Below are 15,995 nucleotides of genomic sequence, written 5' to 3' on the forward strand. Positions count from 1 at the left end.
GCGGCGCCGTAGAACCACACTTTCTGTTCGCCTCGTATCTGCGAGTCTCTCGCTCCCACCCAGCCTCCTTTTGTCTGTCACGGTTAAGGGCCCTTCCAGACTCTCTCTCTCTATCTCTCTCTCTCTCTCTCCTTTCATTCTCTCGTTCCCTCGCTCTGACCCTCCCTCTACCCTCTCCAACTAATGATTTTGGGGGGGATTTATCTTTTCTTTTTCAATAACAATTGTTTCTGCTCTGCCCATACAGCGACTCCTGTCTCTCTTTCTCTCTCTCTCTCTCTCTCTCTCTCTCTCCTGATTCCCCTCTCTCTTTCTCTCCAACCCCTCCTTCTCCTCCTCCTCTTCTGACTGTCCTGTCCTGTCCTCTGTGTGTCTTCTAGATGGACGTGGTCTACACGTTCCAGACGGGCCAGGCTCCCGTGCCGGGCGCCCTGCGGCGCCAGCCCTCGGTGGTCAGCCAACACAACGACGCCAAAACTGTCTCTAGCCCCACCCACGTAGGGCTTAGCTCCTCCTCCCTGTCCGCTGCCAATGCTGCCGGGGCCCCGCCCCTTCCTGCTGCCGCTTCCTCCTCCTCCTCCACTGCAGGCAGTGAGTGCCGCGACGGTCGCCCCGACGACCCGTTTATGACACACAACAACGCTACCCTCTTTGAAGCAGAATGGCGTTTATTTTATTTTATTTTTTCTGTTTCCGCCTGCATCCTCCAATCAGAATGCTGAATGCTGCATGATCAACTGACTGACGCATTCGCCCTGTTGATTATCACCCCTCTCTCTCTCACTCTCTGTCTCCCTCTCTCTTTCTCTCTCACATACTGTCTCTTTCTTTCTGTCTTTCTTTCTGTCTATCGTTGTCTTGTCTATCTATCTCTTTGTTGTCCTTCTTTCCGACTGTCCTCATTCTCTCTCTCTCTCTCTCTTTATCTCCCTATCCTCCTAAGTTCTCACTCATTCTCTCCCTCTCTTCCGCACTTTATCCCAGACTCATGCATCTTTCCTCCGGCTTCTCCCAGTGCATCGTGGGGGCTTGAGTTATTCCGAAAAAAACTCTCATCTGATCTGCATGAACGCACCCCTGTGAGACTTCTCAGTGAAGAAGAGAAAAAAATAAAATTAAAATAAAACACTCAGGAACTGCAGGAATGCAGATACCAAAAAATATATATAATCCTTCTAATTGTCGAGTCCAAAAAAAGTCCCGTAATCAGGAAATCCGACATCCATTTTCTCAGCTCTTTTGCCCCAAGTCAGCAGGCTGGTAGTGAGATAATTGGACTGGTTAATCTCTCCTGGGTATTACCACCAGGGGTTGACTCTGTAATCTGAATGGGGTTTAACTCTGTGGTTAGTATCTACGGGGAGGCACTAGGAGATCTCACAAAGGGTTAATTTGTTTTTGGAATAATAATAATAATCCCGTCCCCATTACCTGAGCTGCCTGCACTTTGTGGTGTGTGTGTGTGTGTGTGTGTGTGTGTGTGTGTGTGTGTGTGTGTGTGTGTATATATGTGTGTGTGTGTGTGTGTTTGTGTGCGTGTGTCTGTGTCTGTGTCTGTGTCTGTGTGTGTGTCTGTGTGTGTGTGTGTGTGTGTGTGTCTGTCTGTGTGTGTGTGTGTGTGTGTACTGTATGTATTGCCTATATACTACCAGTCTCTGGCTTGCCTATCAGACAGCATGTCTCTGCCACCTTCGTTGCACTAACATCATGGACACACAGTACAGGGCGTTGTGAAGGGCTAGTCACGCTCACAGCTCATTGGTTCTCCATCTCCAGCCAACCCATGCTGGTCAACAGTGAACACACCTGGAGAATGAGAGAGAGAGAGAGAGAATCTATTTCTGCGTCCTATGTTTCCACCCTTAACCTGAAGTATGCGCTTGTGCACTTCTGCACGTGGGTAGGATTGGTCTAAGCATGGGCTCTTACGCCAATCCATCTCCACTGAGATGCAATCGGAGGAATGCACAAGTAAACACTTCAAGAGAATCGTGGAGAAATGGTGCCACAGAATTGAGTAAATGCGTGTGCGTGTGTGTCTGTGTCTGTGTCTGTGTCTGTGTCTGTGTGTGTGTGTGTGCGCACCTCTGTGTCTGTGCGACATATCATCTGCGGCCACACAAAGTCATTTGTATGCCTTTGTTGTAGCGAGAGACAATCAGTTGTGGTGGTTTAATAAAACAGTCGTTTAGAGGAGAGCCCTGCTCTCTAGGTACTGAGATGGAGGGTGGGGAAGGGAGGATGACCTTGTCCCTCGATGGAAGGGTAGCGGTGAGAGGTGGGGGGCGGGGGGGGGGGGGGGGAGGGGGGGGGGTCATGTGGTTCTCATACCCCAACACAGCAATGCCTCTCCCTCTGAGTAGAAAGAGAGACACACACACACACACACGCGCAGACAACCTGTCTGCCCAGCAACAGAGCCCTGAGAGAGAGACACACACGCACACACTCACACAATCCCACACACACACACATACACACACACACACACACACACACTCACAGTCACACACAGACACACACATACAGACACAAACACACACACACACACACACACACGGACACAAACACACACACACACATACGGACACAAACACACACACACACACACACACACACCCACATGCTCACGCACTCACGCTATCAGGGGAACTCCAAGGAGAAGGCTGACAGATGCTGCAGCCGCCTCTCTCTCTCCCTCCCTCCCTCTCTCTCTCTCTCTCTCTCTCTCTCTCTCTCTCTCTCTCTCTCTCTCTCTCACCCTCTCACACCCTCTCACACCCTCTCTCTTCCCTTCACCCCTTACTCATATGCTTTCACAATCTCTTCCTCTTTCTTTCTCTCTCTCTTTCTCCCCCTCCAATCGCCCCCTTACTCACTTCTTCTATATTCATCAGCAGTGTCATTTCATCCTCTCCTCCCTCCCCCCCGCTCTCTCTCTCTTTCACTCTTGGTATTCAGGGAGGACTTATGACTCACTGTGTGTGTCAATCTGTCTGTGTGGGTGTGGGTGTAGGTGTGTGCGTGTGCGTGTGCGTGTGCGTGTGCGTGTGCGTGTGTGTGTATGTGTGTGCGTGTGTTTGTGTGTGTGTGTGTGTGTGTGTCTCCATTTATTGTATTTTATTTTATTTCTTCCATCTTGGCAGGCGACCCAGGCAGCTCCTTCATCATGACAGCCTCTGCATCTTACTCTCTCTTTTTCTCTTTCTGTTTTTTCCTCCTAAGAGGGATTTTGTCGAAGAAGAGAAAAAAGAAGAGAAAAAAAACCCGATACATATTCCTCCCACCATACCTTATGTAAATGGCTTGCGGATGCCGGGGGTATTGGTGTAACTCTGCAACCACCGCACGCTGAACTGAGAGAGACAGAAACAGACAGATTAGACAGTTCAACAGTGAGAGTTTTTTTTGTTTTGATTTTTTTCAAACCTTGCGTCTTGTCTCATACTGGGAGACTTGTGTGTTAGAAGAGCTGGAAATGATGGATATGCCAGGGCTTCAGTCATGCTTCAGGGCTTCAGGGAAAAGCAAATATCTAATCAAAATGTACACTTAAGAAATACAGAATATGGAAAACATGTCAATAATACACTTCAGGCTAGGAATACTCTGTAATTGAAATAGCTTTATGATTGAAAACGTTTTTTTTTTTTTTTTTTGCGTAGTGTCAAAGTTCCCTCAGGGCTTTTTCTTAAGCTGACCCTTTTCACCATCAAACCCTTGACCCCTAATCCCTGTCTATGCAACTCTTTCATTGATACCATCTCTCCCTTTTCACGCAAAATCTCCCTCTCTCTCCTCTATCTTTTTTCTGATTCCAACTATGCAGGCTCTATTCCAATTTCATACTTCTCTTTCATCTTTACCCGCCCCCCCCCTCCCCCCTTTCTCTCCTCCTCTTTTTCTCCCTCTTGTCACTCTTTCTTTTCTTTACCCAATTACCCATGTAACTTTATCTTCTCCCCATAGGTTCAAATTCGCTATTTCTTTAGCCTTTTGTCTTGCTTCTCTCCCATCTCTCTCTCTCTCATGTTCAGGACTTTCTCCATTTTGACTTGTGTTCTAATAGTAACAGACCCAGAGACCAGGAGAGCTCCATACATAATTTGTAGTCCTTCTGTTTTTGACTGTGTAGGTTAGAGTTAGAGTTAGAGTTAGGGTTAGGGTTAGGGTTAGAGTTAGGGTTAGGGTTAGAGTTAGGGTCAGGGTCTGGGTTAGGTTTAGGGTGAGAGGGTTGCTACAAAGCGTGTCTAGTCACTCCTGGCACATAAAGGGAAATAGCTTTTGTTAGACATAACATAGCTCACATAAGCTAGGGGGAGCAGGGAACATAGGACCCGGGGAACATAGGGATGACCCCTCTGCTAGCTCTCTGCTAGCTCTCTGCTAGCTCTCTGCTCATTCTCACACCTCTGATGTCTGAGAGCCTCTGCAGTCATCCATCCTCCTGTCACCCTGTGTCGCCCTGTACCCTGCTGTGTGAAGAGAGGCTGTCAGCTCTCCTTAGGCACTGCCGCCCGCCTGGCTGTCTGTCTATCTGCCTGCCTGTCGGCCTGCCTGTCTGTCTGTCTGTCTGGCTGGCTGGCTGGCTGACTGGCTGGCTGGCTGGCTGTCTACCTGGCTGTCTGTCTATCTGCCTGCCTGTCTGTCTGCCTGTCTGTCTCTCTGCCTGTCTGCCTGGCTGTCTGTCTATCTGCCTGCCTGTCGGCCTGCCTGTCTGTCTATCTGTCTGTCTGTCTGGCTGGCTGCCTGTCTGCCTGGCTGTCTATCTGTGTCTGTCTGCCTGTCTACCTGGCTGTCTGGCTGGCTGGCTGTCTGTCTGCCTGCCTGTCTATCTGTGTCTGTCTGTCTGTCTATCTGGCTATCTGGCTGCCTGTCTGTCTTTCTGTCTGTCTGTCTGCCTGGCTGGCTCTCTGTTTGCCTAACTGACTGCCTGTCTGCCTGGCTGCCTATCTGTCTGTGTGTCTTGTCTGCTTGTCTGCCTGTCTGTCTGTTTGCCTGCCTGTCTGTCTGTCTGCCTGTCTGCCTGCCTCTCTGTCTGCTTGTCTGACTGCCTGTCTGCCATGACAGCACTGTTGATGTATGGGAAGAACATGCGTTCAGCTGTAAATGTCTCGTAAATTCATCATAGTTACTGTAGGCATCGGATGGCCAACCATTCATCATCCTCACTGGTGTAGGACTGAGGTGGGACAGCAGATAGATGCTTACAGCTCAAGAGTAGAAGACAGAGTGTTACTGATCCCAAAGGGTTAGGACATCATCACTCATCCAACGACAAGAGCAAAATAAATGCAAAGACAATATACATCGTAAACAATAATACATCATACAATATACAGTACATCATAACAAACACAGAGACATCTGATAGTGCTTGTGGTATTTTTTTTGTTTAATTTTTAAGCCAGAATGCTGCTTTGTATATCCTACGAGGGGAAAACTAGCGGAAACAACATTCACATTACGAGCATCGTCCATCAATCATGTACACTTGTTAAAAAGCCCGAAGGCTATGTGTAGAAACCCCTACCCCTAACCCTAAACCTCCCTTAGAAAGCCCTACCCCTAACCCTAAACCTGCCTTTGGGTGTGACGAACCTGCTGTTGAAGCTGCTTTGTGTTGCTGTGGTCATGGTCCATCATAGGTCCATGGTGGTCCATGGTCACGTGGTTGAGTAGCAGGTAGAGTTGAGGGTGTGTGTGTGTGCAGCAGGGCTGTCCAGGCTAACAGAGACCAGGACACTGGCACCCTGAAGTTGTTGAGCCAACAGGAGCACCAGCGTGGTGGAGTGTGTTTGTGTTCACACGTAGTGTTTACCATAAGACTCCCTGCCGATGTGTGTGTGTGTGTGTGTGTGTGTGTGTGTGTGTGTGTGTGTGTGTGCTTGTTTGTGTGAAGACGTGTGTGTGTGAAGACGTGTGTGTGTGTGTGTGTGTGTGTGTGTGTGTGTGTTAGCGTGTGTGTGTGTGTGTGTGTGTGTGTGTGTGTGTGTGTGTGCGACGAATCGTATGCTTTGTCCATTGCAGCTCTACGTATTCTGTTTCTCTTATCTTTCTCTCTGTCCTCCTCTTCAAATATCCCTTCCTCCAGAAATCCCTTATTTTACCACATAGCCACCAACCTGGCACATGTTTGGCTGCCTGCCCAACACATCCACACCATCTATATCTCTCTGTCTTTCTGCATCTCTCACATCTATCTCTCTGTCTTTCTGCATCTCTCACATCTATCTCTCTGTCTTTCTGCATCTCTCACATCTATCTCTCTGTCTTTCTGCATCTCTCACATCTATCTCTCTGTCTTTCTGCATCTCTCACATATATCTCGCTGTCTTTCTGCATCTCTCACATACAGTATATCTCTCTGTCTTTCTGCATCTCTCACATATATCTCTCTGTCTTTCTGCATCTCTCACATATATCTCTCTGTCTTTCTGCATCTCTCACATTCAGAAGGTGCCAGCGAGGTGTCTGTGTGTAGGCTGGGTGGATCCATGTGCACCCTACCGTCACATTGATAACAAGCTCCCGCTTGTAAAGCCCAGACAGCATGCAATCTGTGTGTGTGTGTGTGTGTGCGTGTGTGTGTGTGTGTGTGCGCGTGTGTGCGCGCGTGCGCACGTCCGTGTGTGTGCATCCATGCGTGTGTGTGTGTGTGTGTGTGTGCTTGTATGAATTTGTGTGTGTATGTATGCGTGTGTCTCTGTCTGTCTGTCTCTCTGTCTGTCTGTGCCTGTATGCATCTGCTCAGTGTATTAGAGTTTGTGGTTGTATTCCTTGCTCAATATCCCACCCCCCTCCCACACACACACACACACACACACACACACACACACACACACGCACACACACTATAATGTATTTCCATCTGATTGTGGGTTTTTGTGGGATTTTTGTTTATTTTTTAAATGATGTTTGGCAGTGCTCCTTGTTCTCTGGTTGCCCGCCGCCAAACCTCATGTGTGTTGTGTTCCATATCCATGTAGCCCAGATCCTGGTGTTTATGTATCGGTTTTGATTGTGTTGTTTTTGGATTCGTCCCTCGCCCACCCCTCGCCCCTCGCCCACCCCTCCTCCCTCGCCCCCACCCCTGTCCTCACGTGTACTCTAGCCTACTTATTTGTGTTTAATGTTATTGTTTTTTTCCTTCCATTGTCTCCTCCTCCTCCACCACCTCCACCTTGATGTTGCATCAACCGTGTTGTGTATATTGTGTTGTATATATTGTGTTTATTGTTTTTTGGGGGGGATGTGTTGTGGACCATGTGTGTGGTTTTTTTCCTGTTTTTTGTTTTGTTTAGTTTTTTGCCTGCTGTTTGATGTGAGAGCGGAGGGAGGGATGATGGAGGGATGATGGAGCCTGCGGAGTGACTGAGCTTCCCAGCATCCTTCATTCCTCCCCTTTCCTCATTTCTCACTGACCACCTTTTGTCCTCCACCAGCAGATCTACCCATAAGCCCCTGCCTGCCTGCCTGCCTGCCTGCCTGTCTGCCTCCTCCTCAGTTCATGAACACGACCTCACACAGCGACACCCCGCCAGTGCCCTCACACTAACTCTTTTCTTTCTTCTATCTCTCCATCTCGCTCCCTCTCTTTTCTTTTCCTTTTTTTCTTTCTTTCTTTCTTTCGTTCTATCTTCTCCCTCTCTCTCGCAGATTAAAGTGGTGAATGCGTTCCGTAGCTCCCTTTACGAGGGGATCGAGAACCCAGAATCCAGAAACTCCATCCATAACTTCATGGCCCACCCCGAGTTCGTGCCCCTGTCCGAGGAGGAGGCGTCCCGCGCCGCCGCCGACATTGACGAGTCGGAGGATGACGAGGCCGCGGTGGAGATCCAGCTCGTCCCCAGCTCCTCCTCTGGGGGGGGAGGGGACCCCGCTGCCCCCCAGACCCACGAGACCTCCATCTGAACCGCCTCCTCGTCCTCCCACTACGATGACCCCCCACCCCCACCCCCTCCCCCCAGCCACATTCCCACCCCCACCTCCCCCAGCCACACCCCAGCCCCCTCCCCTCCCCAGCCACACACCCCCCCAGCCACATTCCCATCCCCACCTCCCCAGCCACACCCTCTTCCCCCTCACCCACTCCCCTGCCTCCTCATATCCACAGACACATCCCACCAGAGGCTGACAACAACCCCCTCCTGCTCACCTCCTCCCCATTCCTAAAATAAACAGGCATGGGTTGGCGTCATCCCTATTATCTTCACAGCCATCTCCTACCCCCGGCTGTCCTCCTCCTCCGCCCGCCCGCCCCGCCGACACTCTCAAACACACCGCCCACCTCAACACCTGCCCTGGGTCGGGACTGACTGCGGCGCTTCTGTCCCTGTCAAGTATGTGCAACAGAGTGACATGCAGAACATCCAATCACGTCACCCCCCCCCCTAACTCACAGGTGGGTGGGGCCAAGAGAGGTCCCCCCCCCCTGCCCCCCCCCAAAATCCACCCCCCTTCGAAGGCTGTCGCCTGTCCTTCTGTCCACTATTTGTATTTGTATTTTTTTTTTTCAGATTTGTTGTTGTTGTTGTTGCTGTTGCTGTAATCTTTTTTTTTTTTTTTCAACGTGTGCCCAGGACTGAAACGCAGCATGTTTTATTACGGTTCTGTGCTTGCTTAAAACCCTGCATATACTGTATGCTCACTTGACACAGAACTTTAAAGAGTGTATTGATATACATGTACATATGCTTTGGCTCTTCTACATAGTTCTAAGCTGATGTGATGATCAGCAGTATACTGTATAACGGGCAAATGTCATTTTAACAGCTTTCAGTTACCTTAAGTGTCGCCACTCCATCTCTCGATCATTTTTAAGTGTACATTACCAATACAGTTTGTTTTCTGTTTTCAAGCGAGATGTACTGACAGAGAATTCAGATCAATGCAGGAAACAATGTCTCAATTGAATCTGATACACTACAAGCTTTGAGTTGAAGTCATGAAGGGTTAACCGTCTTTCACTTTATTTGGTTCTTTTGGGTCCATTTTTCATGATTTATTGTATTTGTGGAAGGACAGTGCAAAAAAAGATGCTAAGTTATTTCATCAGAAGAATTCATGCTCCTTAAAAGTGAACCTGAAATGGAAACGGAACTGCATGTTTAAGCTCAAGGGCGCCCCCTATCTGTGGTAAAGGAATCATAGCAAGACGATGTATAGAAAGGGGGAGGGGCATCTGACCTCATCTCATCCATAATTGATCTGTTTCATCCGTGTCGAGTAGAATGGGGAATTTTCTAGGGATGGTTTTGGGGGGATTAGCACATATTTCCTGTGTATAAGAGAGAAATGTTTTTTTATTTAATTGTTTTTATTTCAGGCTATCACTCCTTTTTTTTTTTTTAAGAAGAAAGAAAAACACAAATACATTCTCAGTACCTTGACGCGACCAAAACGTAGGCCATGCATCTTTCTCTCAGATCTCAACAGAAAGGGGCGATAAGATCCTGTGTGTTTATTATCCAACATCACTGTGTGGGCCGCCAGTCAGCCAGTGACACAGGGGACTATGGATCTCTTCCAGGCCTCGGGGATAACCAATCAGCATCCCAGATCAAAATCCAATACTGCCCCCCCTCTCCTCCCCTGTTAGTATAGGGACACAGCACATCTCACCATGTCCTTTAGGGTCAGCCACAGAGAATGGCGTAACAAGAGGAGGGGGGAACGAACACAAATGAAAAGCAGCACCAACCAGATTATGTGCAACAGAGATCTTCTAGTCCAGCCCCCTGTGTGTGTGTGTGTGTGTGTGTGTGTGTGTGTGTGTGTGTGTGTGTGTGTGTGTGTGTGTGTGTGTGTGTGTGTGTGTGTGTGTGTGCGTGTGCGCGTGTGCGTGTGCGTGTGCGTGTGCTACAGAGCTAGCACCTGGGGTGAACGCCCCACCTGTCAGGCTGCCAGCTCTGTACGAAAGAGTGGAACGAATGCCCTCACTAGGACACGTGCTATCGATTACCAGTAATGTACTACTGCCATATTTCAAGCTTGGTTCCATATCTAGGTTACTCCTCTAGAATCTCCTTCTCTGATACGCCTTTTCTACTTCTAACTCAGAGCCATATTTTATAGGTTGTTGTTGTTTTCTATCCCATTGTTATCGATGTTTCTTTCCTATCCTCCCCCCCACCCCCCCCCCCCCTCCTCCCAACGACCAAAATAAACAAAGACAAAACAAAAGTGTCACTGCCGAAAATAAGTAACGGACCACTACGATGTTTACAGAACAAAGTCAGCGGCAGTACGTGAGCCTGCACTGCGCTTCCCTCCATTGGCTAGTTTTTCCTTTCATTACCTTGCTTTCATGAGTCTTAGTACATAACCAACTGGGGAAGCTTTTCTTGCATGATTTTCATATAAAAACTCAATGTTTTGTTCATTTTTTACGATTCTTCTGTATTTTTATATTTAGTACTTTTTAATATTTTGGAAATATATAAATATATATGTATAGGCTGAAGAGTTTGGTGACAGTACAGTACATGTCAGAATGAGATGAATCAACAGTGGAGTATGTTTTTGCAGTTCTAATATATATTTATGCCATGTTTGTAAAACCACATTTGGTCGTCCGATGCTAGGGCTAAGAAACCTAAAATTAACTGTTTACTTACTGTAGGCCATTTGATTGGACACACTCTTACAGCAATCTAGTCTTACCGCCCCTCTCCCCAACTATGATGTCACTATCTACAGTCTTATGAGACATTAGCTGACATTATGCTATTTCTCAAAATAACATAAATCAGATGGGGCATGAATGAACGAAAATGCACTATATGACATTGAAGTAATTGCTCAAATGATTTGGGAGTACATAGGACTTTTAAAAATGTTTCTGTAGGTATGTTGTTTCTGTTCTATCAGGCTTACTATGACCATGAGTTTAACTTGTTTTGTGAGAGGTTTGGTACTCTTCGATAGTACAGGAATCAAACTGGTTCGACAGGGCATGGATTTAGATGTCATCCAAATCAAACGTTATTAATCTTTTTTATGAAATGGCTTAGGAAACTGTTTATGGTAAGAGAGCAGAACTGTTAAACTGGTAGTGACATCACACCCTCTTCCTGTTTGTGTCTGTAAACACAAACGAGATGCCTTCGCTGGTGGTGTCCGTTCGTCCGCTAGACAGTGAGCCTCATTTTTTGGGGACACACATTTTCAATGATAATCCTTTCTTTCTTTCTTTTCTTCTTCTGCCGCCAAAATCCTTTTGGAAAGACCGCGCTTCTACATTCAGTATACTGTAAATATTGTCATAGGATGTTTTTTGGACATAACTTGTAACTTTTAGGTAATGAAATGGGGGCAATCAGTCAACTATCACCCAGCATAGCTTTAAGAATGTTTCTGCCAAAGTGTTTGTTTTGTACAATCATTGCTTTTATATCCTTTACACAGATTGTTTTAAACGATTATTGTCATTGTGGATGTGTACCCTAGTTTTCATCTCCCCACTAAATAGCCATTGTTGCATGTAAACGTGGACAGGGAATGCAAAAGCTGGGCAGGCTTGGTTAAGATTGTCCCTCTTCTTTTGCCATGGCCTTGGGTGCAATGTTGAACTGGTTGCCCCCGCGTCCCATTCCATAGGGGTGTGTAGACACTCCACCTGTCAAAAAAACACTTCAAACTTTTAATTTCTTTCTTTGTTTTTGTAACCTTGGCACAACTGTACCATAGAAGCTAACCAACAGGTGAATAGAAGAATTCACCAAAGTCCCAGACAAAGCTATTGTTTGGTTTCTTTGTTGAAAAAGCCTTCATACTAATATCTTACAGTAGGACCTTAATTGCACAGGTCTTAATTAGGACTTATGTGTGAAAAAGGAACATGCTAAGGTTGTTGTGCAATAATTGTTTGGATTTGACTGCATTGCTTCCTGTAAAAGCATTGCCTTTCTTAGATGCTTTCTTTCATTGGGTTTTGGGGGATTCTATGGATAACCTTCTCCGCAGCTGTAAATAAAGAAAAAAAGGTTGAAAAAAAAACTGGAATATCACAGTTGAAAAATTCATAACCACTTATTTTACATAGGCAGATATTTACCCAAAACCAGATTTTGTGTTTTAATACATTCTCAATTGTATTTAATTGCGAAAAATACAGAAAATGATTTTTTTTTCTTTTTCTGTAATTGATATGATACACAGTAATAGGCACTGGTGTTATTTTTGTATAAACATAATATCATCTATGTGGCATGCATGACGTATAAACAATTTGGTGGTTTAAAGCAATATGTCCAACCTGGTGCGATTGGTACTGTCGTGTTCTGTGTAGCCTAAACCACACCGTACGAAAAGAGAAAAAAAACTGCATTTGGATAAAAAAAGCTAACTGTTCAATATATGTGTTCAATGTTCTGCATGTTTAAGTATGGAATGAGACATCCCAAATGTTTACTTGCTTCCAAAACAAAACACACACTCAAACACTCACACCACACACACAATCACACACTATCTTTCTCACCCACAAACACAACTTGCTATTCAGGTGAAACACACATTGAGTGGATGGATGGATGGATGGATGGATGGATGGATGGATGGAGGTGGAGATAGCACTAGTTCAGTGTCAGAAAGATACATTTTTGAAGGGCTTTCCCCATAGGAAACTATGTATGCTTGTTGGGTGTGTCATCACAAGACTAACATTGAATGATGATCAGCTCTTTAGTAAGTACTGCACTTTCTGTCACTCTGTTTAAGCTCCAAGTTATTGCCTAGGCTCACCATACACTCCTGTATCTGTGCTCATTGCCAAAAAGTGTGTGCGTGCGTGCGTGTGTGAGTCCTCACAGTTCCATACAGTCGCTGTGCTACACTCCCGCCTCACCCCATTCCATCAGAACAGGCATCTGCTGCCCACGGAATAACTATATTCCGCGTCCACGGAAAACAAGAAAAAGGAAAAAAAAGAACCGTATGCTTTTTCTTATTCCATTATTCAGCGTACCAAAGGCAGTACTGTGGAGGATGTCAGTTTCATTTAGAAAAGAAACCCTGTCAAAAGTGCCATACTGATTTCCATTCACCACTAAATGAGAAGTAATTACGGGAAAGCTGTCCTCTCTATCCACTCACGGCCATGGAGAATTCACTCATTACCCAGGTAGGCCCTTTGTTTCTCAGCTATCACTTCACACCCATCACATGCATCGATTACCTCATTATCTCCTCCTCTCTCATCTCATCTCCTTGTGTTGAAGGACGACACACAGACCAACACGGTCTCCTTTCTAACAGAGACTAGTTTTGAGTCCTGACTTTGGTTTAGGTTAACGCTAACTGCTGTTGTAGGCTACTATAAAGCATGTTGTTAATTGGTATTCAAAATTCAACATCACAGGTTGACCAGTTTAACCATTAAATGTTGTGACTGGAGCTTCCATATAGGGATTAGTTCTGAAATGGCCTGTTTACTGGTTCCTTGCTAGGAATAGCGCAGAGACACATCTACCTATGTTACTGAAGCTCTCCAGTGATATGAATCAGCAGAGGGGGGGGGGGGGGGGTTAGGGGGGACATGTGTCTCTCTTTAATAAGAGGAAGCGACCTGTGTGTGTGTGTCTCCATACGTCTTGGTGGCCCAGTTTCCCTTGTTTACAGTCCTGCACCATCTGTCCAGGCTCACTCAGATTACCAGAGCTCTGTGTGTGTGTGTGCGTGTGTGTGGAGGGTATCTGAAGCACTGATCTTCGATATAGTGGTATGTGTGTGTGTGTGTGTGTGTGTGTGTGTGTGTGGAACGGGAGGGGGGTATCTGAAGCTCTGATCTTCGATAGAGTGGTGTTTGTGTGTGTGTGTGTGTGTGTGTGTGTGTGTGTGTGTGTGTGTGTGTGTGTGTGTGTGTGGTCATCAAGGGCTACGGAGTAGAGGAGGGAGATGTTTCAGCGAGACACCAAGACCACATGTCTGCTGTCTTACGTAGAAAACAAACAGAACACAGGACCAATTTCCCCTTCTAAGGTCATCATCCCTCTGCTGGTCTCCACTAACCCTCTCCCTTCTGTCAGTCTGATCGTTTACATCACCAGTTACTGTGATTCTACCCCCCCCCCCCCCCCCCCCCCAGGCGTAACTTCCTTCTTATCCCACTCTCCTTAAACCAGGAGGACCAAAAAATAATCTCTCTGTTTATCTCAAGGGAGAACTAGCTCATAATACTATTTTGCTAGCATTAGCATATTTAGCTTGTAGCGTTAGCAGCTTCAGCATGAGAGGATCGTCCCACAAACCCACAAACGGTTACAAGAACCAGGGTTTTAATTGGCTCAAGTGAACTGTGAACATTGACAGCTTTTGAAATGTGTTCTTTCTAATTGGACAAGCACTCCAGATGATTACTAGGTTGCCGCCCAATGTGAGCGTGCGTGGTGAGTAAATGTGATGGGCACTCAGCGTTGTGGAGAGTCAGAAGTGAGAGATTTATTAATCCTGATGAATCATGGTGTACCCACAATACTCAGACCGTTAAGAAGACCGGCTGGGATTGTTGTGGTGATTGACTCAGCAACGTCTGAGAAAGGGGAGGAATTCAAATATTGGTTGAATTAACCTTTCTATGCTTCCTTCTAGTGTGTGTATGTCTGTCTGTCTGTCTCTCTGTCTGTGTGTATTCTTCTTGAATTACCTTCTGAGCAACGTCTTCCCTCAGTGTGTCTCTCACCTTTCACGCACACACACACACACACACACACAACTATACGACACACATTCACTCTATGAGCCCTCTCCCCTGTCCCTCCTCTTTTTGTAAATATGATACATCATCATGCCAAAATGTCACTCCTGTTTGCTTCAAACTATGCAACAGAGTTCTCGGATTAGAATACGGTTGTTTATTTAATTTCTCAATTCTCCTTACAAAAGCTCTCTCACTCTCTCATTCACACACTCTGTCTCTGTGTGCTTGTCTCTGTCTCAGTGGATGCCGTTGTTCCCCCCATGTCTTCAGTTCTTTCTACTAACAGAAACACAAGTGTATAATGTATGTATGTGTGTGGGCACGGTGTGCACACGCTCCCAGTTTTTCTTTACTCTTTTGTAATATATGATCATGTGGAATGCCTTGGTCTTTATGTCCTTTGTCGTTTGAATTTAACAGAACAAAAAATGATAATCAAGCAATTGAGGTGAAAGTTATTATATAAATATATATATAAATATATACAAATCTATATACATAAAATAAAGCCATTGGGATTTGAAATAGAGTGGTGTCGGGGTGATTCTTTGTGTGATGACTCATAGCTGGCTATTGGTTGGTACAGCTATGCATTTCACTGCATGTTTTGAGCGTATTGATATGTTACCAGGTAAGTATTGATATGTTATTAATAATAATAATAATAATTATTATTATTATTATTATTATATGTTACCAGGTAAGTATTGATATGTATCCAGGTAAGTATTGATAGGTATCCAGGTAAGTTTATTGAGAACATATTCTCTTTTGCAGCAATGACCTCGGGAAGGGTTGAGGGGAGAGGAGAGGAGAGAGGATGATGAGGTGGCCATGACAGTATGAGGGCCAGATTGAGAGTTTAGCCAGGACACTGTGTTAACATGCCTACTATTGCGTATTTACATATGATACTTTACGGATCCTTTATCTCCAAGCCAGTAAGCCAATGTACCAGATGTCTATGTCAGGAATCAAGATGAGCGTTGAATGACTCATTCATTTCTTCACATTATCTACTCTCTCTCTCTCTTTCACCAACTTCTCTTTTTGGCCTTAGGTCCTTCTTGTTTTCTTTCCTTCTTTGTTGGTAAGATGTTTCTCTCTTTTTTCTGTTTACTTACAGCACCATTTGAATTCCTCATAGACATCAGTATGTGAAGGTTTTCAAGGGTTCGTCCAATGACTGGCCCAGGAGCGCCACCATGTGGATTATGTGGATATTACAACTAAAACACATCTGTGGAACTGTTGGTTCACTCATGGTGTCCTTACATAAAATACTTAAATCAAT

The 15,995-nt window shown here is 45.7% G+C and overlaps 1 protein-coding gene across 1 annotated transcript in view; it reads left to right on the forward strand.

Moving 5' to 3' along the window:
* atp2b4 (ATPase plasma membrane Ca2+ transporting 4) overlaps positions 1-15,153 on the forward strand; it is a gene marked incomplete at both ends in the record, with an annotated part of 62,555 nt that extends 47,402 nt beyond the window's left edge. Inside the window, 5 exons of the mRNA XM_080547890.1 lie at positions 381-622; positions 985-1,021; positions 7,660-7,845; positions 8,219-8,342; positions 15,017-15,153. Coding sequence (XP_080404016.1) covers positions 381-622; positions 985-1,021; positions 7,660-7,845; positions 8,219-8,342; positions 15,017-15,153 — 726 coding nt within the window. The remainder of the gene's footprint in view (positions 1-380; positions 623-984; positions 1,022-7,659; positions 7,846-8,218; positions 8,343-15,016) is intronic.
* Positions 15,154-15,995: the final 842 nt, after the last annotated feature.

Source organism: Nansenia antarctica, assembly GCF_963989245.1.
Source record: "Nansenia antarctica genome assembly, chromosome: 18".
NCBI lineage: Eukaryota > Metazoa > Chordata > Actinopteri > Argentiniformes > Microstomatidae > Nansenia > Nansenia antarctica.